The sequence below is a fragment of the Kogia breviceps genome, chromosome 13, assembly GCF_026419965.1.
Source record: "Kogia breviceps isolate mKogBre1 chromosome 13, mKogBre1 haplotype 1, whole genome shotgun sequence".
NCBI classification, from domain to species: Eukaryota; Metazoa; Chordata; class Mammalia; order Artiodactyla; family Physeteridae; genus Kogia; species Kogia breviceps.
This window is the reverse complement of record NC_081322.1, coordinates 76,076,835-76,095,427: the sequence shown is the minus strand read 5'-3', so window position 1 is coordinate 76,095,427 and position 18,593 is coordinate 76,076,835. Positions and strand designations below refer to the sequence as shown.

Sequence of the window (18,593 nt, the reverse complement as noted above, 5' to 3'; positions counted from 1 at the left end):
TCTTCTCTGCAGAAGCTGATCGTTTTCAGAACTGCCCAGCGTGCTCTCTACACCCTCATCCCATTGGTAAGGAAATGGGTTAAGTGGACTTAGGCCCACTTCCCAATCATCAGTGACATACGAATCATTGGTATTTGGCTACAGTTGTTGAAATATTTATAAACCAACCTAACTTACTGACATTCTGCCACATTTATCTTGTTCATAAGGCTATTGTGAGAAAACACCTGTGCTACAGCTGTCATCCTATCAAAATTTTGGCATAATTGAAAAATTCCTTGTCCTTTGTGAATGACACTTCTATTTCACAGTATTGTGGAGACATCCTCTTAATAATCCATCTTAGGATCTTGTCTAAGAAGCATACTAAGTTCATTAGTGTATAGTTTATATCAAACCTTCATTTCAACTTTATGGTATCAATATGATATCTAGCTCAGACTAATTAGATGGTCTGAAGCAGTAGCAGTGCTCTTGTTTTACAGATAATATAACCTGGGGAGAGCCAAACTACAATATGCAACTATTTAAACTATTTCGTTGGTATCATTCTGAACCACAATTAATGTTAAGTGGCAACACACAATAATTAAATAACAGCCTAGACTACAGTCATCTTAGCATCAAAACAATTACAACATTTCACTATATTAGTAGAGGGAGAAAACCACAAAGGGGGTGGGGGTGAGAGGGGACAAGTAGAATGACTAGAATCTAGCTGATCAGGTAATAAACTTTAACTAATTAAAAATAAACTAATGGTCAATTCCAAACTGTCATGACTAACTGGACTTGGGGGAAACAATAGCTGACAGACCAGCCTAACATAGCCATCAGACATGCATCAACTGTCAAAACAATTTTTGTACAGACCATGGTTATAAGAAGCTAAATTGTAATTAATACTAGACTGTAAAATACTAGCTGCAACAAATCAAAACGCAGATCTTACTCCTGCATAGCATGGAATCAACTTATTAGCCAGAGAGATCCTACAAGCAAGGATTCCCCAGTAGCAATAAGCACACCAAGAACCCAGATGTAGTTTCTAATACCATTCTCCAGTAAAAGGAACCAAGGCTCCTTGGAGGAGCAGGAGATAAACCAGATAGCTTGGAGCATTTTGTAGTCCCAGAAAGGAAGAAAGTTAAGAAAAAACAAACAAAAAAACAATGATGGGAGTATGTTATAGGGACACAGAAGCTAACTGGAAGAGCTCCAATAGCCAAAGCTGGAACAATTTGATCAAAAACAAGAAATACCCAAACTATTAAATAAATATCCATGAGTCCACATTGATAAGAATAAATGTTTGAAAAAAATAGATGACAGACAAATCTGCTCAGAATTCCAAATAATTTATGTAGAGTCTCCACTCTCACAGAGGTGGAACACAGTTCACTCCTAAGTGTGGGCTGCTCATAGTTGAGAGCCTTCCCCTAAGATAGTATGAATTCCTGGGAGAGCCTGTGTTCTCAGGACCACAGTGATCTCCAGACTTTCTCCATGTGTGCTGCCTCTGTTCTTACGGTCATCCAAGCATGAGACTTGCCCCTTACATCTGTTGATAAAAACAAAATGAGACAACTTACTATACATAAAATAGATAAGCAACAAGGATCTGTGGTACAGCACATGGAACTACATTCAGTATCTTGTAATAACGTATAATGGAAAATAATATGAAATATATATATATATATTTAGAACTGAATCACTTTGCTGTATACCTGAAGCTAACACAATATTGTAACTCAACTATACTTACAAAACAAAAACCACACAACTACAACGAAATCAAAATATCCCTCTTCCATGAAGCACTTAAGAGTGGAATAGGCTGAAGCTGGACCAACGGTTTTCCATCACAGCAACACAAAGACCTTCAAACACAATGGCAGGTATTGCCATTCTTAGACATCAGCACCCTTAGTCGGCATTTTCCTGGTCTTTCACCTCCACCCACTCCCAGTCTCAGCCACGTTTCATCTTGTTGGTTGGTTCTTCTATCCTGAACACTCCTTCTCTCCTTTCCCTGCTCTTTTCTCCCCCTACTTCACAGGAGTAAACCTCTTAATATAGAGAGCAATTCACTGAGGTCCTTGAATTATCTAGGAATTCTCCTAAAGACAGTTTTTGGAGATGCCCATCTTTAGAGAGATGAAGAGCTTAAGAAGTTCTGAGGGTTGGTGACAGAGGTGACAAGGTTTAGGCAGCAGTCTGCTCGTCCAGATACATAATCCATCTAGAAAGGACAAGCAGGCCTGTGAACATATTAGATTCACATAATTCATATTAATTTTGAGGCTGAAAGATACCCTGCAGGTTACTTAGTTCTCCAGTTGAAGAAAGTAGGACCTAGAGCTAGTAAGTCAGCCACTTTGGGCCATGTCTTCTACAGACTGTGATTGTGAAATACAGATTTTCAACCAAGTGCTCGTGGGATGGAATCTTTTAACAGGTTTTCACATTTGAACTTCTGGATACAGTAGCCAGCAACTAATTCAACATCAGAAAAAAGTCTTAAAAAATAGTCTCTAGTAAAAAAAATGAGATATTTGAAAATACTAAGTGTATATATTTTCTAGAAGCAGAATTGGCAAAGGCGCTCTTTACAATGGGTGGGCGGGACCTTTAAACATCATACAACCAGTGATCCCATCCCAAACTTCTAGTTCAATCTAACAAGAAAAAAAGCCTCTTCTCGCAGTCACCATTATCCCAATTACGGCAATAACGACTTCCTCTCCTACCGAGTCGGCTGACAGATTAAAAATCTCTAAACTCCCTAATCTGTCCTGATTCGAGAATATATTAATCTGGCTGATTCAGAAAATACTTACTCACGGATTTACTCGGGGAAAGAGTGCTAAGCAAAAATCAATTTATTTCAAAGCCTCTAGAAATCCCGAATCCCGATGTCCACAGCGAGGTTCTGAAAATTAAACTCCTCCAGATGAGCATCTTTATCCTATATTCGTCCATAGAAAGAGTTCAATTGAAAAGAGAGAGACAATGAACTAAATGAGTGGGCTTGGGAGGGGGGGAACCAGACGCCACCAGCCGGGGCGAGTCACCTGAGCAGCGCAAGGTAGGGGCGACGCGGGGCGACGCTCACAGACACGCAGAGAAGCGGGCGACAACGGAAAGCGGGAGGCCGCAGGCGGCGCGCTCGCACCCCGTCGCCGGGCGGGCCGAAGCCCCCAGTCCTCGGCCCCCGCGCAAGCGACGCCGGGAAATGCCCACATCCGGGAAACCTGCAGCGGAGTGCTGCGGCGGCGACACTGAGTGGAAGGCAAAATGGCGGCGGCGGCGGCTTGGTGCTAAGGGGAGAGCCAGGTCCCCGCGACCCCCGCGACGGGCCGCGCTGGCCCGCGGCAGTCCCCCGGCGTCTCTGCCTGCCCTGCCCCACCGGGGATACTTGGAGTCCCCGGGACGGGCTCCGGCCGCCTCGGCGCCCGCCCTCGGGCCCGTGGCCGCTGTCCAGGAGCCCCGCTCTCCCCTGCAGGTAGGTCCGAGGCTGGCGTAGCGGTTGGGGCGCACTCTCTTCTCCCGAGCCGGAGTTGGCGGGGCGGTGGCCGCCGGGGCCCACGCCCATCCCCGCTGGCGGGGGTCCAGGGGCTGCTACGGACGGGCGGGCCGGGCCGGCCCGGTGCGGGCCCGACTTGGCTGGTTGCACGGACCTGAGCGGAGCCCTGCCCTGGGGAAGCGAGGGTTGGCCGCGTCCGGGGCTGGAGGAAGAGAGCCCCGGGCTTTGCGGCCTTGGAGGTTCAGGTTGGGCTAGGAAGAGCCGGTGTTGCCGGAGGCCGTGCGCGGACTCCCTCGCACCTCCACCCTTATCCCCAACACGCACGGGTCAGCGGTGTTCAGGAAGGAGGGAAAAGGGAAAGGTGGTTCTGAAGGAAATTTGCAGTAACAGAGCCGCAGTTCTTTCATCCCAGAGGCACCGGATGCTGGATATACCTTGAAGAAATTCTCGGAATTTCTACTTACAGTCCACTGAAATCGGGTACTGTTCATAGCTGGAAGGGGTAGGAGAGATGAAGGGACCTCTGTGGAGTAGGCGTGTGTATGTAAATACAGAAAAGGAAATTAAGGGGACATTGTTTATTATAACTTCAAAAATAATTTATATCTCAAAGAATGACTCTCAGGTGACTTGATTTAATCCCATTCTCTCCAGTTGAAAGTTCTTTTCTAAGGGAAGAAAATTTAATGTCTGTTTACCCATGTGTTAATATTACTCAAAATATATTGTCTTGTAGAAGTTATTCATAAATCTAGTGAGAAATAAGTATAATCTCGCACAAATAATATTGTTTCACTCCGGTTAGGGAAATGAATTTGAATCGTGAAGCTTGTCCGGCCTTTATGGATTATATATTGAGGATTAAGAATTTTTTATCAAATTTCCTCCATGTGGAAGAAACGGTAGGACATTATATTTGGAATGAATGTTCTCTGCTAAGGTGTCTACGTTTGTGATTTAACTCAGGTTATTTCTTTAATAAGTTGACAGACAGGTAGAATGAGCTAGTTGATTCCCTAAGGCAGTGGAGGAATTTGACTGATTTAACAGTAAAAGAAGTAGCATTGTGTTTCTCTGATCGGCTGCTCCTGCAATAAACTAGATCGTGGTACATGCCAGGGAAGGCGCATTTTTTTCTATGCCTGAATATTTATTGAATATGACTTGCCACTCTTCAAAAGCAAATAATAAAATACTTCTGCTACATATTTTTGATATCATGTGTGGATATCCTTCTATAGGTTGAGTTTTTGTTTTTGATTTTAATGCTTCTCCTTGTTACTCTACGTAAATGTAGTCTAGGAACAGTTTCAGCTCTGGTTATTTAGTTTTTGTTCTAGATGTTATATGTAGATTAGTGGGGGATTTTTGTAGACCGCCAAAGTTATTTAGTCATTGATCAACATTTTTATCAAGTAGAAATGGCAGTCATTTTTCAGCATGAAGATAAAACATAGTGATTGTTTTCACTTTTGATAAGTTAATTCTTAGAAACTGAATTGGAGAAGATGTCATCAGTATGCAGAGATTCTTGAATATTGCTGTATGAATAACTAAGACTATGGTGCTCAGACAATACATATTACTGTTGATAATACATAATACATATTACTATTGCTATTCTCATGACTGATTTAGTCAAACTTTGAGACAGGCCATCTTTCTTAAAAACCTAATTCAACCTAAGGTAACACTTTGAAATCTTCTATTGTAATGGGATCTATTCTTCGAAGCTGGACAGTGATATTTGTTTGGACTCACATTTGCACATTTGATGAAGGTCTGAGCTTTCTAAGAAATGGAGGTTTTGTCTTTTCAGTCTAAGCAGATTAAGTATCCCTTCAAAGAATGTGAGTAGTTATAATCCCTTAGGAAAACTCAAGATGTAGGTATGATAAAAAGAGCCCCGGGCTGCTTCAGGATGTGTTGAGTCCATTCCTAGCATGATGTTGAGATGGCTCAATGATCTTAGGCAGGCGGCCACATTACCGCTCTGGATCCATTTTCTCATCTGAAATTATGTGTGTGTGTGTGTGTGTGTGTGTGTGTGTGTGTATATATATATATATATATATATATAAATATAGGTAGATATACATATATAGAGATAGATATACATATCAATCTATCTGTCTATATCTGCATATCCCCAAGACACCTATGCTCTGTTAATCTGTGATCTAGTAGGAAAAATAAGTTTGATTTGACTGTGCAAAGTGCATTTGGAGTTCAGAGGAGGATAACAACTACCAGTTCAATGAAAACCTCAGGAAGGAAGCATTTGAATGAATGGGACCTTAAAGGTTGGGTTTAATGTCTACAAGAGGAAATATGGCAGGAGCTCTTCCAAGAGTAGCGAACAGGAAGAGTAAGAACGTGAAAGTAGAGAAGCACAAAGTACATTAGCTGAGAGCAAGTAATTTGGCTTGGTTAGAATCTGGGTAAGATAGTGGAAAGAGTAAGAAGATAGTAACTAACATTTATTGAGTCAGGCACTTATTCTAAACATTTGACATGTATTAAACTTATTTAATGCTTAAAATAGCCCTGTTTAAGTAGGACTATTATCGCCCACATTTGAAGATGAAGGAACTGAAGCACAGCTTGCTGAGATCACAAAGCTATTGTAGTCACTGGTAGAACTGGGATTTGTACCATGCTCTTTGACCCAGATCTCTGACTTTAACTAAGTTAAAGGAATCATTGAGGGTTCTGGAGTAGGGAGGTAACATGATCAGAACTGTGTATTAGGAAGACTCATCTGGCACCAGTGTAGCATGGGTTAAAGAGGTAAACTGTTTAGTGTTGAAGAGTTCTTCTAAAAATTATCTTTGCTTATTAGAGTCTTCACATATCAGTTTCACATTTGTTAATGCCAGTGTCAACCATACCTTGTTGGAGGGATTGTAAATTAGTATACCTTTCTGGAAGACAACCTGACAATAAGTATCAGAATTTTAAATATGCATTCTCTTTGACCCAGCAATTCCACTTCTTGGAATTTATCTTAAGGGAAATGCTCAATAATGGGTGTACAAGAATTTGTTTAAATGGATTGTTTAAATGGTTACAACTCTGTAAATATACTAAAAACCATTGAATTATACACTTTATTATTTAGTTAGTTAGTTATTTTTGGCTCTACCACCGAGCAGTATGCGGGATCTTAGTTCCCTGACCAGGGATTGAACCTGTGCCACCTGTAGTGGAAATCCCAGCACAAGAATTTTTATTGCCACAGTTTTTATTAACTTGTTTTTATATGTACAAGGAATATGTGTATACGTGTAAGCTATGAAGCATAGTAAAATGAACATCCATGAACTTAACACCCATCCTCAGAACTAGAATATTACCAATACAATTGAAGTTATCAGTGTTTAAAACATTATTTATAATAGCAAAAATTGGAAATAACCTAAAGGACCATCAGTAGGGGATAGATAAGTTATGATACATCTACATGATGTAATTCAATGTATAGTTATTTTTTTAAAATGAGGTTGAATTGTCATATTTCCTCAGTTCCAAGACACCATTAAGTCTAAAACAAGCAATCTATTTAGTAACAATTTTTCAGGGGAAAGAAAATAAACATGGTTTTTAACTAACCTTCAATAGAATACATTTATCCATTCATTTGTATACCATTCAATTTTGTTGAGTCTCAGCTTTATTCACATTCAGAATCTAGAATTCTTCTGATTTACTTTGGGCTTTGGTTAGTTAACACATAGCATCATGGTGACGTGCTGCTTTTCATAACCCCAGCTAATTATCGTGAACCTCTTTATTGTCTTTATGATTGAGTATATAATTTTGAGGCATATGGAAGAATACTGGAGCTTTGTCTTCCTTTCCTTTTGCTTAAACTCTTAGTTTTGTTTTTTTTCCTGAGTTGAGTGAGTTATTGTTAGAAACTAAACAGCTTCTGAAGGTAACTCAAAAGGTTTGACAGGTATTTGAGTGCTTGTACTTCATAAAAGACTCTTACCTTTGAAAATGCTGTGATCTCACCTAAATTTAGCAGTTGTTTATGCCTTTAATTGCATTGTCTTTTTTTTTTTTTTTTTTTTTGGCTGTGTTGGGTCTTTGTTGCTGAGCGCAAGCTTTCTCTAGTTGTGGCGAGCGGGAGTTACTCTTTGTTGTGGTGTGCAGGCTTCTCACTGTGGTAGCTTCTCGTTGTGGAGCATGGTCTCTAGGCATGCGGCCTCAGGAGTTGTGGCTTGTGGGCTTAGTTGCTCCGTGGCATGTGGGATCCTCCTGGACCAGGGATCGAACCTGAGTCCCCTGCACTGGGAGGTTGATTCCTAACCACTGTGCCACCAGGGAGGTCCTGCATTGTCTATTATATGACAGTTTCTGAGTACATAATGCTACATTATAGTGGAATCTTTTTGAAGACATTTTGAGCATTAATCAAGGGTCTAGATTCAGCCACGTGGTGCTGCCAGTGAAAATAATACAATTGAAGTGACAAGGAAATTTGGCTTTTTATTTATGGTCAAGTTAGCTATGTGTGTTGTCTGCTATTCCAGAACTCCACTTTGCAGCTGGCAAATTCCTTTTAATACTGATTTTAAGATATACTCAGTTTCAGAAATGTTAAAATGTGGAAAAGCATGTATCTGAGAATCAAGAAAACACTATACTTTCTGTCCTACGAAAGTATTCGTAGTATTATGTTATTCTTTTGCTAGCATGTTGGGCCCTAAGCAGCAGTAGCTAGATTCACAGGTCCTGTGGTCCATATGTCCAGTACTCTCTTCATCAGGTCCGGATATAGCTCCTCTTGGCACAGAGACCTTTGAAGTTATCTTCGCTCTCTGTCTCCCTCTCACTCACCACATTACACAATAGTAAAACAGGGACAGGAGGGCATAATAAGCACTACTGTTAGAAAAGGAGAAGAGTGGGAAATAGCAATTGCTGATAAAATAATTTTAAAACCACCACAGGCAGATCTTGTGAAAGCAATGAGAGGAAGGGGAGATTTCTTGACTGGACCTTGATTCAGTTATCTGGGAGGAACTCCCTCATCCATTGTTTTTTGTAACTGTTGGCCATTGCTCTCCAAGAACCTCCTGGGATTCCTTTTTCCTTTATCGTCCTTGGTCACCTGTGAAGTGTGAGCTTTGGGGGAATAGTCTCTCTTTGGAAGGTGCAAATGTTTCTTGACTAAGTTACTGCTCATAGAAGTTGAGAGCCCAAGGGTTTTAAATTTTGGATAGTTGAAGGGTTTTTTAGTTTGAGCTTGAGTGTTTTTCAAAAAAAAATTTTTTTAACAGTACGGTTTCCTCAATTTAGAAAGCTTCTGATGTGTTTAATTCCAGTCAGTTGAATGTGTCAGTAACCATAATCAAAGTTCACATGTGTTAGCAACCTCATCCAAAGATTTGAGAACTCCCATTTTGCTTCTCAGTTGGTTATTTGAGGGAAGGCCATACCCTTAATGTTGGTTTTTGTTGTTGTTTTAAACCACTGAGGTACTTTAATCAGCCAAGAGGTTTCAGTGGGCACCTGTGCTCAGAATCTTTTAATCCTACCTCTTCATGTTGGGGTCTAAAAGCAAGCTGCTTTTCCAGTTCTGCAAGACTTTAAATTTCTGAACCCTTTCTGTCCCTTTCTATTTTTGTTTGCATATAAGCTGCTTTTTTTCATGACCTTGTCATTTATTTATATTGCTTTGCCAAATAGCCAATAGCAGCCAGCATATACTTCTAAGATTCTCTTTTCTAAACTCTTGTCATAGAACTACAAATTCAGTAGGCTCTTTGTTACCTTGTAAGTTATAACAGGCAAACCACTTTATCAAATATTTGCCACTGTGAAACATGGTTCTCCATTTTTCCAGCCTCCAGTATCAGTTCCCTTGAAGCCCTCAACCTGACCACTTGGCCAGTACCATATTAGGTTTATGTTATAGCGGCACCTCACTTCTAGGTACCAATTTCTGTATTAGGGTAATGAGAGACTATGTATGCAAATAGACAATGGCTAGATCATATATGAAAGTAGAACTCTGACCCACAGTCTTAGTAGCAATAGTCACAAACAGTCAAGTCTTGGTCAGTAGATGCCAGCTTCTCTCAGGACCAACAAGAGAATATCAAATATGCTTCCCCAAACAATCACATAGGATGTCCCACTTTTAGTTAGCTGGCCTCCAGCTTCCTCATGACAGCAGCCTACAACTAGAGCATACCTGAAGTCCTTTTCCGCTTCCCTGCCTGCCTTTGAGTCTCTGCTAAACATGAATGATGGTGGCCAACTCCCTTCCAATAGCAAACTCTGAATAAATAGACTCTGCATGTTCTGACGATCTTTATTGCCACAATAATATTAGGCTGTTTTGTGGTAACAAATCCCAAATTATCAATGACTTAACACAACAGAGATTTCCTGTCTTGCTCACACACAGTCCAATGGGGGTCGTTAGTAAGCCATCCAGTGGCTTAGGGACCCACAGTCCCCTATAATATGAAGCTACCATCTCAGAATGTGACCTGGATTGTCACTGAAGCAGGTAAGCGACAGATGGAGAAGCACAGTGGCTTTTAACTGCCGTGGCCCAGAATGGACACACATTACAGATACCTACTAGTGGGGCTTTGGCAACTAACTGGGAAATAGAGGGCAGTATGTTAGTGTAGTGGCAGTGTAGTCTCTGCCACAGGTATTAATCAAAAGCAGTTGGATAAAGACATGCCACATTTCCTCCATTTCACCATTTCTGACATCAGGTGATGCAGATCATATTACAATTGAAATGAACATTTAAACATAATGTTTCTGTTATTTCCCTTGAAAAGCTAATGTTGAAACAGTATTGTTACATAGAATTAATGGTTTCTTTAAAGAAATCCTGTGTGTTTTAGTGTACTTTGTATTTGAATAAGAATAATTTGTAAGGTGGGGAGGGGAAGCGGGGACAAAGTAAGAGAGTAGCATGGACACATAGACACTACCAAACGTAAAATAGATAGCTAGTGGGAAGCAGCCGCATAGCACAGGGAGATCAGCTCGGTGCTTTGTGACCACCTAGAGGGGTGGGATAGGGAGGGTGGGAGGGAGACACAAGAGGGAGGGGATATGTGGATATATGTATGCATATAGCGGATTCACTTTGTTATACAGCAGAAACTAACAACGTGGTAAAGCAATTATACTCCAATAAAGATGTAAAAATAAATAAATAAATAATTTGTAGCAGAACCATTCCAAGATACAGAGCGCTATAGTCATCTCCTTTTCTTTATTTTTTCGCTTTTGGTTTTGGAAAACTCAAGTATACACAGAAGTAAAAGGAATAGTACAGTGAACTCTCATGTACCCATCACCCGGCTACAACATTCATCAGTTTATCACTTTTGTCTCATCCAAATCTCCATCCGCTTCATCAGAAAACCAAATTATTTTGAAATACCAGGCATCATATCTTATTCACGAGTATTTCTAGGTGTATATGAAAGAGCTAAGTGTAAACTAATCATTTCTTTAAACCTATAACACATTATTACATGTATCCCAGAACTCAGTCATTTCTGTGACCATTGTGCACTCACTTGGATGTTAGGAATGTTAGTCAAAGTACAGAGTTACAGAATATAGGACTAGAGTGAATCTCGCTGGTCCAGCATTCTCTAAAGTATGTTACATAGAGCATGAATCCCATAAAATGCTCTGGGGGAAAACATTCTTTGGTCAGATAAGTTTGGTCAACACGACATTCTCTTCTTGTAAAGTCACATGATAATAATGTAAAAGAATGACATCATATTTTGTGTGTTATGATCCCATTTTGATTAAGAGTAATATATGTTAGAATATGCAGTATTATTAGTGATTGTTTTAGTTTTCTGTGCCTTATGTAACAAATTACTACAAAAATTGAAGGCTTAAAACAACATAAATGTATTCTCATACAGTTCTGGAGGCTAGAATTCTAAAATCAGTATCACTGGCCCAAAATCAAGTTGTAAGCAAGGCCACTCTCCCTTAGGAGGTTCTAGGAGAAAAGCAGTTCCTTTCCATTTCCATCTTTCTTTTGGCTGCCAGCATTCCTTGGCTTCTGGCTGCACCCTCTAGTCTCTGCCTCCATGGTCACATTGCCTCCTCCTATTCTGTGTATCAAATCTCCCCCGCCTCTCATGCATGTACTGCTCAACTGGATAATTGTTCATAATCTCCCCATTTCAAATTCCTTAATGACATCTGCAAAGTCCCTTTTTCCAAATAAGATAACATTTTCAGATTCCAGGGATCTGGAAGTGGTTATCTTTTGGGATGTCATTATTCAGCCTACTACAATGAGTTTCTCTCTGTTGAAGGAGGGACTTAATGAAGGACTTCTACTTTACATAATTACATAATATTTGAATTTTTCAATAAGGTCCATCTTTTTATAATTAGACAAAAACCAAGATTATATTTTCTTAAGAGTAAAAGGAAGGAATAAATCACCTGCATTTATTACTTTAACAGATATTTTTGCACTGTCTACTGTTTACCAGTTTCTGTTTTAGGGGGATGGAAGGCAAATGTTGTATCTTGACAGAGAGAAGCAAAACTATGCTTATTTGGTTTTTCTTCTCTATCAAGGAGAATGATCTTGGAAGTGGTAAAATAATATAATAATAAAATGATGGCTAGAGGGCTTCCCTGGTGGCTCAGTGGTTAAGAATCCACCTGCCAATGCTGGGGACACAGGTTCGAGCCCTGGTCTGGAAAGATCCCATGTGCTGCAGAGCAACTAAGCCCGTGCACCACAACTACTGAGCCTGCACTCTAGAGCCTGCGAGCCACAACTACTGAAGCTCTCATGCCACAACTACTGAAGCCTGTGCTCCTAGAGCCCGTGCTCCACAACAAGAGAAGCCACCACAATGAGAAGCACGTGCACCGCAACAAGTAGCCCCTGCTCACTGCAACTAGAGAGTGCGCACGCAGCAACGAAGACCCAAAGCAGCCATAAATAAATAAATAAATAAACAAATTTGTTTAAAAATTTTAAAAAATAATAAATAAAATGATGGCTAGGGACTTCCCTGGTGGTCCAGTGGCTAAGATTCCGTGCTTCCACTGCAGGAGGCGCAGGTTTGGTCGGGGGACTAAGATCCCTTATGCCACACCGCCTGGCCCCCCCAAAAGAAATGATGGCTAACTTGTAGTTGAAACCCAAAATAAGTGAGATATTAAAGGATTGCCTGCATGCCATAAATTAAATGCAAACCAGATACTGAGAGAACTGACATGAGACATTGCACAACCACTGTTGTTAATCCTTGATGATGGAGAAATGATAGGTTCTAGAACTGGAAGTGGAAAATATCTTCCCTTTTAGAAAGGGTAGAGAGTTGCTTCTGCAACTTTAGACTGGTGAGCTAAGTGTTAAACCTAGAAAAATTCATCAGTAAGCTATTAATATTCTGGGAAGGCATAGGGGGAAAAAATGCTTATCATTAGAGACCAGCTTTCTTCATAAAAGCACAAGATGTATCAGTCCGAATTTCGTTTATGAAATAATTATCAGTAGATTGGATCATGTTTAGACAGACATAATAGTGACAAAGTTCATTATTTTTGTTTTTACAAAATGGAGAAATGTGGGCTGCTTGTCAAGTAGAATTTGATTGATTCATAACTAATTTAGCAGTTGTACCACAAAAGTACTGACTATTGAGGTGAAGTCATCAGGAAACTGTGCCTCTAGTGGTCTGCTTCAGGACTTCATCCTGTCTCAGGCCTTCTACAAATATTCATGTATGTGTGTATATGTAATTAATATCCATAAATGTAATTGTTAAAAATAAAAAAGGTTTATTTTTAACAGCTGTATGATGCAATTTATATACCATAACGTTTGCTCATTTAAAGTGCATAATTCAGTGTTTTTTGTTTTTTTGTATGTTTACAGAGCTGTACAACCATCATGATAATATGTTTTTTGTTTGTTTGTTTTTTGTTTTTGTTTTTGTTTTTGAAACTGACATGGCTCTTATCCTGGGCTGCATTGCCTTTGGGGCCATTGCAGCCCTCCTGTTCTTTTTTTCTTTTTTTTTTTTTTTTTAATATTTATTGGAGTATAGTTGCTTTACAATGTTTGTGTTAGTTTCTGTATAGCCAAGTGAATCAGTCATACATATACACATATCCACTCTTTTTTAGATTTCCTTTCCATTTTGGTCACCACAGAGCATTGAGTTCCCTTTGCTATATATTAGGTCCTCCATCACAGTAATCTAATTTTAGAATAGAAATTGGCTTTTATTTTATACAAAGTGTTTTGAAATTTGCCTTTTTTGCTTGAGAATATTAAAGAATATTATGGGTATCTGTTCATGAACTACATCAGTCTTTAACATCTGCTTCATCACGTTATATAGATGTACTATAAATACTCAAACAATTACTGATGAGCATCTAGATTGATGACATCTATATTTGCTCTTATAGATGGTATTGCCAGGAGCATTCTACATTTTTAAACATTTGTATGTATATTCCTTTAGTTGTTCCTCTTAATCCTTGTTCAAGCCATAAGGTAAACTTTCTTACTCTAACCATTTTATGCCTCAGGAGGCAATTTTTTTTTTTTTTTTTTTTTTTTTTTTTTTGCGGTACGCTGGCCTCTCACTGACACGCAGGCTCAGCGGCCATGGCTCACGGGCCTAGCCGCTCCGCGGCATGTGGGATCTTCCCGGACCGGGGCACGAACCCATGTCCCCTGCATCGGCAGGCGGACTCTCAACCACTGCGCCACCAGGGAAGCCCCAGGAGGCAATTTTTGAGAGAATTAAATGCCGAAGTTCACATTGCTAATAATTAACAGAACAAATATTTGAATATTTTTTGTTTGTTTGTTTTTTCATTACAAGTGCTGTGCTTTTCTAGCACCAGTAGGATTTTTACAAACTAGAGTGTATCCAGAAGAGCATGACAAGAATTGGAGAACAATTAAAGGAACTGGGATGTTTAAGAGACATGTTTATTTCATTTGTTTAACATGTATATTTATCGAACACTCAGTATGTGCCAGGCTCTGATATAGGTGGTAGACAGACAGAGTTTATGAGACAGATAAGGTCCTATACTTTTTTTTTTTTTTTTTTAATTTTTTTTGTGGTACGCGGGCCTCTCACTGTTGTGGCCTCTCCCTTTGCGGAGCACAGGCTCCGGATGCGCAGGCTCAGCGGCCATGGCTCACGGGCGCAGCTGCTCCGCGGCACGTGGGATCTTCCCGGACAGGGGCACGAACCCGTGTCCCCTGCATCGGCAGGCAGATTCTCAACCACTGCGCCACCAGGGAAGCCCAAGGTCCTATACTTTTATGGAGCTTTTATTTCAGTGAGGGGAGGTTGACAACAAGTAAACAAATAAGATAATTTTAGATAGTGGTAAGTATTAACAAGAAAATAAAACAGTAATTAGGTAACCGGGGAAAGGGTTTTTGAGGAGGCAATACAGGTTTATTGTCTCTACTTTGTACATGAGAAAACTGAGGTTCAGAGAGTGGGTGAAACAGTTTGTAACTGGAACCATGGGGATATGAAACATTGCTAATTATCACCTATTTCTAGTCTCATTAAGTGTAATGACCACTCACATTACATGATCGTTGGTAAGAATGCAGACAAAGTTGTTTAGCATCAGCCTGTAACAGGCTCAGTATGCTCTGAGTGAGATTTCATGGTGTTCCACGTAGAACATTTCTAACAGTTGTTGCAGATCACAAATGGAATGGCTTTCTTGAGTTAGTGATTTCCTTATCAGTGGGGATATTTAAATAGATTTTAGGTGACAATAGATTTTAGGTGACTGTTGCTCCAGTGCATTGTAGAAGGCATTCATGCATTAAGTAAGGAATTAGTCAAGTCCTTAGAGGTCCTTTCCTCTCCCTGTTGTTAATGAGCTGACTGTCTCTAGAGTCCCAGTCCACGGTTTGAGAAATAAATCCAAGCATCTGTTTTTGAAGCATAAAGGTATCTTCTGGACTAGTGATTTAAAAACCTTTTTAAAGCGGCAGTTCCCTTTCTTTTAAAGCAATTGTATACTTGAAGTCTGGAAGTAAAACCTAAAATTGTAGCCACTAGATGAAGAATTTAATAATGGGAGGTTGTCCATTGTATTGTTCACTAGAAATCCCTTGCATTTGTATATACGGTTGACCCTTGAACATCGCGGGTTTGAACTGTGCGGGTCCACTTATATGTGGATTTTTGAATAGTAAATACTGCTGTACTACAGGATCCACGGACATGGAACTGAGGGTACAGAGGACCGATTATAGGTTACACCCAGATTTTCCACTGTGTGGTGGGTCGGTGCCCCAAACCCTCGTGTTGTTTAAGGGTCAGCTGTACTTTATATGCTTACTAAAGCACTCTTAAAATTATTTTTTATCGTCATAACCAGTACTTGAGGTAATTTTGTAGATTAGGGAGTAGGCACAACTAACATGTCCTGACTGTACAGTAATCCTTATGGAGCCAGAACTATAACCTAGGTCTTTTAACTTATAAATCAGTGGGGTGTTTTCACCCCTAATACAGTAGTCTTCCCTTATCCGTGGTTTTGCCTTCCAAGGTTTCAGTTACCCATGGTCACTTGTGGTCTGAAAATATTAAATGGAAAATTCCAGAAATAATTCATACGTTTTAAGTTGTGTATCGTTCTGAGTAGCATGGATGAAATCTTATGCCATCTGGCTCCATCCCACCGAGGAAGTAAATCATCCCTTTGTCCAGTGTATCCCTCTCATTAGTCACTCAGCAGCCGCCTGGGTTATCAGGTTGACTGTCATGATATTGCAGTGCTTGTGTTCAAGCAGCTCATGTTTTACTTAATAATGGCCCTGAGGCACAAGAGTAGTGATGCTGGCAGTTCGGATGTGCCAAAGAGAAGCGGTAAAGTGCTTCCTTAAAGCGAAAGGGTGAAAGTTCTTGATTAATAAGAAAAAAAAAAATAATGCGCCAAGGTTTTAAGATCTACGGTAAGAATGAATCTAGTATACATGAAATTGTGTAGAAGGAAAAAGAAATTTGTGCTAATTTTGCTGTCATACCTCAAACTGTAAAAGTTATGGCCACAGTATATGATAAGTGCTTAGTTAAGATAGAAAAAGCATTACATTTATACAGTAAGATATTTTGAGAGAGAAATTATGTTCACATAACTTTTATTACAGTATGTGGTTATAATTGTTCTTTTTTTCTTTTTCTTTTGGCCGCAAGGCTTGTGGGATCTTAGTTCCCTGACCAGGGATTGAACTCCGGGCCCTTGGCAGTGAGAGTATGGAGTTCTAACCACTGTACTGCCGGCGAATTCCCATAATTGTTCTGTTTTATTATTAGTTAGTTGCTAATCTTTTACTGTGCCTAATTAATAAATTAAATTTTATCATAAATATGTATGTAAAGGAAAAAACATAGTACAGTTGACCCTAGAACAACTTGGGGGCTGGAGTGCCCACCCTCTGTGCAGTCGAAAACTGGCAGAGATAACTTTACAGTCAGCCTTCCGTTCTGCATCCTCAGGTTCAACCAACCTCCAGGTCGCGTCATACCGTTTTTTTCAACTATTTGTTGAAAAAAATCCACATATAAATAGACCCATGCAGTTCAAACCCATGTTGTTCAGGGGTCTACTGTATATATAGGGATGGGTACTATCCGAGGTTTCAGGCATCCACTGGTGGTCTTAGAAGGTATACCCCGCGATTAAGGGGGTGCCTGACAACTATACATGGTAGTGCTTTATCAGTCACTTTATAGCTTTGTTTGTTTTTTCTTTTATTTAGATCATAAAAATTTTAACATTCCTGAGGACTTCTACAAAGGATCTTTTTCAGTTTTGCTCAAGGGAAAGCTCTGAATCTATCAAGTAGCTCTTAAAGAAGTCTTTTGTGTGAGTTATATATATATAGATGTTTTCATGAAGAGGAGTGAAAAGCCAGAAGGATATAGACAAATGAGGCCTAAGACCTTTCCTGCCAGTAACTACACTGGCAGCAGCCGACAAATGCTGCAAGAAATTCGGGAATCCCTTAGGAATTTATCCAAACCATCCGATGCTGCTAAGGCTGAGCATAACATGAGTAAAATGTCAGCTGAAGATCCGCGACAAGTCAGAAACCCACCCAAGTTTGGGATGCATCATAAAGCCTTGCTGGAAATTCGAAACTCTCTACAACCATTTGCAAATGAAACAAGTCGGAGTACTTCAGAAGTTAATCCACAAATGCTTCAAGACTTGCAAGCTGCTGGATTTGATGAGGTAAGAATTTTTAAAAACAAAAGAAAGGATTTTTCTTACCTTACACTGCATAACACTTTTTAGGTGACCTCCTGCCCAGATGATTCCTTTGAGAGTATTTAACTATGTATAGAAATTTGTATATTCTATCAGCAAACAATGTTGTTTACAATTTCATTAATTATTAAAACAAAATAATTATTATTTCTTTAGCTTTCTCTGTGGTTCTGAGATTCAAAAGGTCAAGTCATGAAGTCAGAGTGGAAGTGCAGGTGAGGGAAGCCACAAGTGAGGGCAGGGCAAGGACATCTGTCTGTGTGCGGTAGTTTCCCGGGTGAGCCGAGGGGCTGTTGTAGAAATGAGGGCCCTAAGGGGATGAAGTTTAAGCTTATACTACAGAGAAGGAAGAGCGGCCAGAGACATCATTCAGCACTTAACGCTCACAGATCTCTCAGACTCAAAGCGTAGCTTCACAAAAACTAAAAATGTACTTGTTGATCAGTCTCCAAGAATTTCAAGTTTTTCCCGTTGCGGAACACAGGCTCCGGAGGCGCAGGCTCAGCGGCCATGGCTCACGGGTCCAGCCGCTCCGCGGCATGTGGGATCCTCCCGGACCGGGGCACGAGCCCATGTCCCCTGCATCGGCAGGCGGACTCTCAACCACTGCGCCACCAGGGAAGCCCTCAAGTTTTTCTGGTGAAATTTCAGTTCATGTCAATTATGCTATGTCTTTAATATTTACTTTTAGAACTCATTTTGAAAGTTTTCATAGTCTGTTTATTATTTAATCATACCCATTTTGCTTAGGTTA

The 18,593-nt window shown here is 40.1% G+C and overlaps 1 protein-coding gene across 2 annotated transcripts in view; it reads left to right on the top strand.

Moving 5' to 3' along the window:
* The first annotated feature begins 3,261 nt into the window (after positions 1–3,261).
* LATS1 (large tumor suppressor kinase 1) overlaps positions 3,262–18,593 on the top strand; it is a 42,388-nt gene continuing 27,056 nt past the window's right edge. The window contains exons 1-2 of one of the 2 annotated variants that reach the window (XR_010836084.1): positions 3,262–3,508; positions 17,328–17,803. Coding sequence is in view for 1 of the 2 variants with exons in the window: in XM_059083452.2 (XP_058939435.1) it covers positions 17,462–17,803 (342 nt within the window). In the remaining variant the exon portion in view is untranslated. The remainder of the gene's footprint in view (positions 3,509–17,327; positions 17,804–18,593) is intronic. The other variant, XM_059083452.2, reaches the window with a different exon arrangement.